The following is a 9356-nucleotide window of genomic DNA, read 5'->3' as shown; positions in this document are numbered from 1 at the left end:
CTTCAAGTGGGTTGGCCAATCATCACCGTCGGATCAAAGATGGTTTTGATTGTCAAATGTAGGGACAAAACAAAAAAAAGTAGGAAAAAAGAAACAAACAAAAAAACGTGTATAGCCGCGCGGCTATACTATTCCATGGTCAAAAATAGGACAGCCAGGGTATAGCCGCACGGCTATACTATTCCACTTCAACAAGGCAGCACGAGAAAGAACAGAAGAGTCCGCGTGAAATTTTTTATTAGGGTTGTAAAACGACGCTGTTTCACTTTCAGCCTTTTTAAAACTGATGTTACTTTAATTTTTTTTTTTTAATTTTTTTTTAAAAAAACTGAGGTTACTTAAATGAAATGCACGTTCTGTGTTGTTTCTTTCCTTTTTTCTAATGAAATTAATATATTAAGTTAATAATACACAACAGTGTATTGTATATATCAATTGCAGATTCGATTCTACTTACCCTTTTTTTTTCTTTCTAAATTAATATTATTTTAACACATGGACCTATATATATATATATATATATATATTGTATAGTACAACCCTAATTTCTACCCTTACCCAATAATCTCCATCAATTTCAAGAATTCTCTCCTTTTGGTATGAATAAATATTTTATGTTTTGGAATTGATTATTATGCCTAAATGACAATTAGTACTTATATTTGATTATATATTTAAAAGATCGTTAAGAATTAGTAGTACAATTTAATTGTGTTGTATTATTTATAAATTTTTCCTATTAAAATAAATTAATGTTCGAAAGGCTTACGTCTCACATAGCGTGACTAAAACGCCTTGCATCTACGCCTTGCCTTCATCAATAACTAACAAAAAGCCATGCAGTTTGCGTAGCTTCACAAGCTCAATCATTGATGCAAAGTCTCCGTCCATACTAAACAAGCTGTAGTGAAAGACAAAAACAATTCATAAGGAATATAACAAATAAAATCAATAGGAACACTTTATATGAACGTGAATTTGATTCCAACTGAAATGATGGTACAGAAAGTAGTTTAAAAATAGTGGCACTTGCCTATCAGTCACGACGACTTTCTTCCTCATTGTGCAACTTGATCTGTCACAACACAAAATGCATTTCTAAGCTATGGACAGAAGGAAGTGCATATCCAATAAGAATAGGCACACAAATTCAAAACAAAAAGTTTAAGACCTACAACAATGCATTAAGGTGAGTCATGTCGCAATGTCTATAGATGAATATCTCTACAAATTTTTGTCGTTCAGCAAGACGAATACCATCTATTATTGACGCATGGTTCAGTGCATCAGAAAAAAATGGCAATTTTTTCATTAGATAAAGGTGTTTTTCCAGCAGCCAAGGGAGAGCCAACATTTCCCAAAGCTACCATCAACGCCATATTGGCTGAAAATCCTGTGGGACAAAGAAGGCAATCCCAGGGGATAAATTTGAAACAAGATTGCATCAGTTTTCACGTTTGAGCTAAAAAACCTAAAAAAAGTATTTCAATAAACAGACAAAGTATTTCAATAAACCAGACATAAAGTCTAAAAAAACCACACAATTAAACTTCGTCTAGAAATGAAAAAGGAAATGATGTTCATTGACTGGGAAAGCATGTGTATATTTCTGACAGTTAAAGCTAGCATAGTCTAAATCCAAGTTTCTACCAAATGACCCTTGACACCATGGGCCATGGCCAATAAACAGGAAGAAGAGAATGAATGACAAAGTTCACATAAAGAAGTTAAATCAGCAGAGTATAATGTATAAACAGAGCAGCTCATACCTCTTTCTTCTTTAAGTCTGCAATGCATGACTCGAGTTGCCTATGGTAATCGGTATATCCGCAGATTAAAGCAGAGCCCCTGGGGCCCATCCCATGTTCTAGGGCTGCCTGGTTGAAGATAAATCCTATTACATGGTAACTTAAAGATGCAATCTTTGCAAAAATTATGCAAAAAAGACAACCTTGGAAGCAGCTTTTCCAATGGTAGGATGTGAGCTCAAGCCCAAATAGTCATTCCCAGAGAATAGTAGAAGCTTTCTGAACTTATGGGTACCTTCCTCATCTCCTGTGAATTCCATAAACGTAATGCAAGTTCAAAACGGAGAAAATTCCACAAAAAGCAAATTGGAAAATAGTTGTTGAATTGAACCTTACCGGAACTGGGAATGTCGTGGAGCCATTTCTGGAAGTGGATTCAGGAATGTGGACCTCCACAGAGGATCCGCTGCATTTCATCGAACACACGGAATTCATCTTCGACGGGGTTTTGGGCTTCATGGGTTGGTCCATTTTGGAGGTAAATGGGTCTAAGAGAACGGAGGAGTTGCAGGTGTTCAAGTTTCTGAAGAGCTTCTTCGACCCAATGATCCCACCACCTCAACATCTCAATGCAGCTCACTTCTGCAATTTGCATAGCAGATAGAGAAGAAGCCGGCGGGCGTAGTTGGACTGTTGGAGCGTAACGCCTTGAGCAGAGCTAAAAACTCGGAAGAGGCAGGGTTAACCATGTATGTCCTCAACTGCAAAAGGACCAATTGGCAATTTGGGAATAGTTTCGAAGGATAAAAGACAAGACACGTTGGGGTCAAGTCGTGAATAAAGATAGATATGCAATCCCGTTTTCACCCTGCTAGATTACAATACCATTAAGGCCATTATTGATTTTTCACATCTCATTTGTGTTTTTTTTTTCTTTTTCTTTTTGGTCAGAACATTTATTTTAATTTTTTATATTTGGAATATATATGTATTTTTTTCTTACAAATATTCATAAACAATCTGGGAAGACAAATTTCACAGCGATCACTCTACGTATTCAAATTTCATCACTCATTTGCATTGATATAATTGACTATATGCATACATATTTTTTTCCTACAAACATTCGTAAACAATATGTAAAGACAAATTTGACAATGATCACTCTTGGACATAAAATAAATAAAATATTACCATATTTAGTTTATGCCTCTAGTATTATTCTTATGGTAAATTAATTGATTCTTACTAGAGTTATCAAATTTTGGTATCCAAACCAATCAAATCCTAGAGCCTTGCATAACCATTTGAGTCATAGATGCGAATTTCTTGGAAATTGACACAATAAGAGAGTGCAACAGTGATTCTCTCAATGTCGTCCCTTGTGTGCCTTGCACTCAGTGTCACTCATAACCTATATGTCCAAACAAAATTACAAAAAAAGATACAAGAATGTGCACAAACAAACAACATATTACAATAGTATATAGATCTTCATTTTCCTAGGTTTAATGAGTTAGGTTTCAATTTCCAAAGGTACAATCAAAACTAGTAAATGCTATAAACTATTCTTATCGGTAAACAAAAATCGGGGAAAAAAATTAAAAGAAAAAAAGATCCCAATATATATATAGAGAGAGAGTATTGCTGATCAACTATACTATTTATTTTAAAAAAATAAACATAAAAACCCAGTCAAGCCGTGTGGCTATACTATTATTTTTTTAAAATTTTAAAAATATAGTTTATAAAAAAAAAACAAAACAGAGCAGCCGCGTATCGCCTAGTTGCCCGTGGCTATACTATTCACACTTCTTTAAAAATAATATAGCCGCGCGGCTATACTATGTACGGAAGAAAAAAACACAGTCGTAGGCCCGTTCGACGGTTCGATGTGATCGAACGGGAGAGAAGAAAAAGATGTGATCGACGGCAGGAGAAAAAGCTAGGCTTTCTCAGTCCTCACTCGCTCCTCTCAAATGGCAACAAGCAATGGAGTTTGGGAGCGATGGGAGCTCACACTCTTTGAACTCTGTTCCCATTTTACCACAACCCCACCAATTCCTTGCCTTTTTTTGTCTGGAAAGCCTTTCAATTCTCTATTTTCCCATTTCGTTTATTTGGATTTAGACGGCATATAAATAGCGAGAATTTCACAAACCATAAAGAAAATTTTGATTCTGACGTATTGGGATAGTTGGAACTCGGAAGGCATCAATCAGTAGATTTGAAAGAAAAAAACTTTAATCTTCTAGCAAAATATAACCCAACCATTGATTACACATGTTTGGAATTTGATGCAGCCGAAAAAACCAATTCTCACAATGATACAAATCAGAGAAAAATATTCTGTTTCTTTATAGATAAACATTGTAGGGAGAGAAAAGAAGGTTTTTTATGTGTTGTGAATGTATAATTGTATATGCCAATGTGTATAAAATTTTGTCTGGTTATGCGTTTTTAGTGTCTCGTGGTAGAATTGTAAATTTAAGGACTTGTAGGAATTCAGTAATTGATTTTTTAATCTGTCAATGTAGTTTGGAGGGAGTTGCTCTGGGGAGCTTTTGCTGGGCCATTTGTGGCAGGGATGGGGTGTATCTGGTTGAAACCGAAATACTGGGAATGTTTTCTTTGTACAAGTCAGGTATGATAATAGAGTAAAGATGTTATAGATGTAACATCCATGGCTGATGGTTACAACTTTTCTCAAAAGAGACAACATTGTGCTTTTGTTTGGACTTTCTGCAGGGATGGGATGCAACAAATAAAAGACAGTTTCCCTCTTCTTCCATTCTCATGGGAATTGGGAAATTGAACTTGTGGATCATTACTTTCTTCCCCTTCTGTATGCACATTCACTGGAATATGGGAACCAGCAATTTCTCATGTTGGTGCTGCTTCAGTTGCAAATCAGACTATTGAGGGTCCCTAGTTAATGTATAAATCCCTATATTCTTGGACTGTTGGAACTAAAAGAGAGTGGTGCATTATTCCATAGTTATGATGAGAGTCAATGGGGAGAAGAAAAGAAATATTATTTTGACTGTTTTTTCTTATCATTTTGAAGAAAAATCTACAGAAACACTTAATCACATGTGCAATATGGAAGCTGCAAGATTTGTGTTGGGTGCCTGCACAAGCAAACTAATTTATCATCTTAATTTCTTGTACAAAGCAAACAAGCGTATATGTCGTTGGCAAAGTCAGCAAAATGGAGATTTGGAGTTGGAGGTGTTTAACTGCTCACCAACTTGCTTTTGAGGAACAATATATGTACTTTGAATTGATCAAGAATGCAAGTCATTCTCACAGTTGAAGTTAGGTCATCTAATAATAGGAATCCTCCAACATATTAATCTATAAAATGAAATCCCCCTCTTATGTTTTATCTCATCTTACATTACATTCTCATTCTCCATTGAAATGGGAAAGCTGCTTCCAGTTCTTGCTTTTGGTCTTGCTGTCCTTGGATTTGCATTGACATGCACTGCTACAACTTACACTGTGGGGGACACCTCTGGCTGGGACATAAGCACTGACCTCAGTACATGGTCCAACGACAAAAAATTTAACGTTGGCGATATTCTCTGTAAGTAAAAGTTATACTATACATGAATTAAGCAACTTGTTGTCTTTAATTTTTTGTTTTGTTTTGGGTTTGTTTCTGGTTGCAGGGTTCCAATACTCATCATCTAATAGTGTTAGTCAAGTGAGCAAAGAAAGCTTTGAGAGTTGCAACACAACCAAAGTTGTGGAATCATATACAGGGGGGAACACAACGGTCACATTGTCGCATCCTGGTGATTGGTATTTTGTGAGTGGTAACAAGCTATACTGCTTGGGAGGGATGAAGCTCCATGCAGAAGTAGAAAACAACCAAGCTTATGCGCCGGCTGGCGCACCACAGGCAGCAACTGGTTCCGGCCAAGGGGATCATCTTCCACAACCTACTTCTAAGAGCAACATTCCTACTTCAAGTGCATTCATCAACTGTGGACCTAATGTCTTTCTGTTGGCTATCTTAGGCCTTATAGCTTCCATGCTATATACGGATGTTAAATAGTGAGTCCTTGTATGAATATATATAGCAGCTGCAGCTATATAGCCTGCAGTCTTTGAAATAACAAAAATTTCCAAGTCTCTTTAGTTTTAGTGTGCTAATTTAGTATATGATTGTATTAAATCAGGAAAGAGAGAATCTTTGATAAACAATAGATGTAAACTTTCGTTTTCTACACAAAGAAACGGGTCAAATACAACTATAATTGATTTTATTATCATCTAATCTGTAGTTGTAGCTACATTAACCACTTCCAACAGCATGTCATTTTGGTTAAACCGACATTGCTTACATCAAACCAAAGCTTTGACTTTCTTCTACTCTCTCCAACTTGTAAAGGAAAAAAACCCAAAAAGAGTTGTAAAAGAAACAGAAACCCTGAACAATGCTTTGGAAAACCTTAATATTATTTGGTCTCTTTTTTTCTTGATGACATTGTGATTGTGAAAGTAATGGTCTTCCAACGTTGTTTAAAAGAGGAAACTTGTTGCTTTTTCTTAAACAACCTGTATTTTCCATTCTTATCCTCCCGCGGTCCCACCTCATGTGTGTGGGTAGGTACCCGCCAAGTTGCCAGAAGGCGCCACACAATTCCTGAACAGAAACAAAACAAATAAGTTGAAGAAAATCTTGGAGAAGAAGACCAGCATTTTAATTTCCATAGGCCAAAAAAGAAAGCAAAAAATTCTGTATAATTTTCATTTTCGATTAAAAAAATAATTGTGAATAACTACCTCCCAAGACGGAACTCTCACTTTAGCCCGAAATAAAACCAACACGTCACACCCGAAAATGCTCAAAACCTTAGCCACCATCTCCACCACTTCACCACTCATCTCCACCGCCATAACCACCCCTAAACTCTCTCTCTCTAAGCCCTTCCTTTCTCTCTCTCAACTCCAAAACAAACCCACCTCCCCCTTCCCACAAACCCACAGACCCATCTCTTTCAACAAGCCCCACATGAACCTCCTCAACAAGCTCGGCTTCGGCCCAAAGACCTCCGACCCCACCTCCGATTCTTCCTCCATCCCTCTGGGCCCAGACGACGACGTTCCGGCGCCAGGTCAGCAGTTCGCCCAGTTTGGAGCCGGGTGCTTCTGGGGTGTCGAGTTGGCCTTTCAGCGAATACCTGGCGTGACCAAGACAGAGGTTGGGTACACCCAAGGGTTCTTGCACAACCCGACTTACGAGGACGTGTGTACGGGCACCACCAACCACTCTGAGGTCGTGAGAGTGCAATACGATCCTAAAGAGTGTAACTTTGAGACTCTGCTTGATCTCTTCTGGTCCAGGCATGACCCCACCACGCTCAATCGCCAGGTGAGTTGTTCTGAATTTTTTCTCTGGAAATTTTTTTTATAAATTATTTGGGTTGGGTTGTTTTGTTGGGGTTTCGTTGGTTATTGTGGGAATATGTTCAATTGCTTGTGTGATAGGATCAAGATTTGATTTTAGTAGTTTGGTGGTTGATATGTTTTGTGTGTTTTATTGATGAATTAGGGACAAAACTTTGATTGATAATTTTTGGGCTTTTCTTGTTTTGCCCTGTAGATAACTGTGTCAGTGTGTGAGAAAAGGAGATTGTAATTGACTGCACAACTTCTTGTACTGAAGCAGTTAGTCCTACTTTACTCATCAAATTTAACTGTTTTTATGTTGTTAGAATTCAGTGAGTTGCATGTAGCAGCATTGTCAACGAGATCTCAGTTTTATGATAGCAGATCATTGGGATTGACCGGACATTAGTATTTTCAGTGATATGATTACTGAAACAGTAGCCTTGCTTATGATTCTCTTTTTCATAAACCCTAAATCCCTCTTTCTCTTAATGGTTTGTCTTTTGTTGGCTCTTATTTTCTCATATCCATAAGCTACACCTAGAGATTGATTTTATATTTGTAGATTTGTCCTGAATATTCTCATAGAAATTCGAAATATGTGATATTTGATTTTCTTAATTAGAGTGTGATCCAAAAAGTACATTTGTCTTATGGCTGAAGTAACCATAAGGGTTTTTCCATATGTAATGGGCAGGGGAATGATGTGGGAACACAGTACAGATCTGGAATATACTTCTATACACCTGAGCAAGAGAAGACAGCACAAGAATCCTTGGAACAACACCAGAAGAAAATGAACCGAAAGATTGTTACAGAAATTCTTCCGGCCAAGAAGTTCTACCGAGCAGAGGAGTATCATCAGCAGTACCTTGCTAAAGGGGGCCGTTTTGGTTTTAAGCAATCTACTGAGAAAGGATGCAATGATCCAATCCGATGCTATGGCTAATTTATTTGCTACTGCCTTGAAAGTAAAACCGTACAAGCCATACCCGGTATTGTTCGTAGGTTGGTGCTTTTGTCCATATGGGTGACTTGTAACTAGCTTTTACATACTCTGTCTAGTAAGTAAGCATGGTGTTTCCATGTTGTGAGCTTGGATCTGCAATAAATTGTAGTGCTGTATGAACCTCATCTACCACCATTGGAAAATTTGGAACTTAGCTGTTGTCTCCACTGTTTTGTTTTAGTTCTGTCTGGCAATTCGCGTTGTTAGCACTGTTACCTGTTCCAGGTAGTCCTCTGGTTTATTATTTTTAGGGCCAAAGCTATGCAATCTTTTCTCCGCAAGTCAAACTAATAGCACCAATTGTCTTGTTGCAGCATTGTGGTTTCCAATTATATTATGGAGCTTTTGAAGCTTTTAACCTGATCAAAGTTAATTTCTCTTAAGTTTGTTGGAATGAGCATTGTGTGCTTGGAGGCCAGTGAGGCTAGACACTATATTTGAGCCATGTCAACCAAAAGAACACATAGCCTCACATGGTCGCATACGGCATGCCATAGTCTGCCCTAGTAAGGACGGCATGCCCTAGCCTGACCTAGTCGTGACTCGTGTATAAAGGTGAAGAAGGCGAAGGGACCATAGAAGATAGTCTCATGCATGATGCATCTGGGTAAGGAGCTAGCTACCCTGCAAAATCAGAACCTAAAAGTTAACTGGAAGCATGGATAAGTAGAAACATGCACTACATGTTTCATTAACATGCGAGCACGGGCTTGCTAAGATTCTGAATAAGTGGCACGTTTCTGTATGACCAATTCACACATTTCTCCCTCTATTTGTGGAAAACTCTATTCAAAGTGGATAGGTACAAGGTCACATTCTAAGGTACATGAGACCCACTCCTACCCCATAAATATAAGGTATGAAAGCGGCCAGAGAGAGAAGAGAACCCCATCTAATCTAAGTGGTGTTCAATTCAATCACAATAAAGACAAATAAAGGATCCAGTCACTTATTTTTGTATTTGAGCAAGTATTAGTAGAATTGGTATGCTTGAGAAATCATGTGTTTGCCTTTTGAATTAGCAATTAAGTGTTGGTTCACATAAGAAAGAACACATGGTTGGTGAAGGGGCCACATTCTTTGCCCTTCCCTTCCCTTCCCCTTCCTTTCATTTATGAGTCTTAATATGTCTTAATATTATAAGCATCCACAAATTTACACTCCACCCTTGTTGTATATATACTAAGAAAGACTGACTT

General features: G+C 37.6%; 2 protein-coding genes and 1 long non-coding RNA gene across 3 annotated transcripts; 2 read left to right on the top strand and 1 right to left on the bottom strand.

Annotated features, from left to right (window-relative positions):
- Nucleotides 1–1033: 1033 nt before the first annotated feature.
- On the bottom strand, nt 1034–2279 carry LOC148917476 (uncharacterized). The gene is made up of 4 exons (XR_016126886.1): nt 2145–2279; nt 1952–2055; nt 1770–1877; nt 1034–1075 (listed from the first exon to the last, which is right to left on the bottom strand). It is a non-coding gene; the product is annotated as an uncharacterized LOC148917476 (long non-coding RNA).
- Nucleotides 2280–5153: 2874 nt separating this feature from the next.
- LOC103333019 (mavicyanin-like) lies at nt 5154–5894 on the top strand. Its single transcript, XM_008235820.2, has 2 exons — nt 5154–5337; nt 5423–5894. The coding sequence occupies exons 1-2, from the start codon at nt 5172–5174 to the stop codon at nt 5809–5811; spliced, it is 555 nt and encodes a 184-aa protein (XP_008234042.2). The 5' UTR covers nt 5154–5171; the 3' UTR covers nt 5812–5894.
- A 519-nt stretch (nt 5895–6413) lies between these two features.
- Nucleotides 6414–8324, top strand: LOC103333018 (peptide methionine sulfoxide reductase A1). Its single transcript, XM_008235819.2, has 2 exons — nt 6414–7131; nt 7846–8324. The coding sequence occupies exons 1-2, from the start codon at nt 6601–6603 to the stop codon at nt 8095–8097; spliced, it is 783 nt and encodes a 260-aa protein (XP_008234041.1). The 5' UTR covers nt 6414–6600; the 3' UTR covers nt 8098–8324.
- Nucleotides 8325–9356: the final 1032 nt, after the last annotated feature.

Source organism: Prunus mume, linkage group LG5 (assembly GCF_029339155.1).
Source record: "Prunus mume cultivar Tortuosa linkage group LG5, ASM2933915v1, whole genome shotgun sequence".
Taxonomy (NCBI): Eukaryota; Viridiplantae; Streptophyta; class Magnoliopsida; order Rosales; family Rosaceae; genus Prunus; species Prunus mume.
Note: the sequence above shows the minus strand (reverse complement) of the source record. Positions and strands in the feature narration are given on the sequence as shown.

What these genes read in the sequence shown, in the direction of transcription:
- LOC103333018 (XM_008235819.2), top strand. Translation starts at nt 6,601, where the DNA reads ATGCTCAAAACCTTAGCCACCATCTCCACCACTTCACCACTCATCTCC. An exon ending in CCACCACGCTCAATCGCCAG is followed by an intron (nt 7,132 to 7,845) that starts GTGAGTTGTTCT and finishes TGTAATGGGCAG; the next exon opens with GGGAATGATGTGGGAACACA.
- LOC103333019 (XM_008235820.2), top strand. Translation starts at nt 5,172, where the DNA reads ATGGGAAAGCTGCTTCCAGTTCTTGCTTTTGGTCTTGCTGTCCTTGGA. An exon ending in TAACGTTGGCGATATTCTCT is followed by an intron (nt 5,338 to 5,422) that starts GTAAGTAAAAGT and finishes TTCTGGTTGCAG; the next exon opens with GGTTCCAATACTCATCATCT.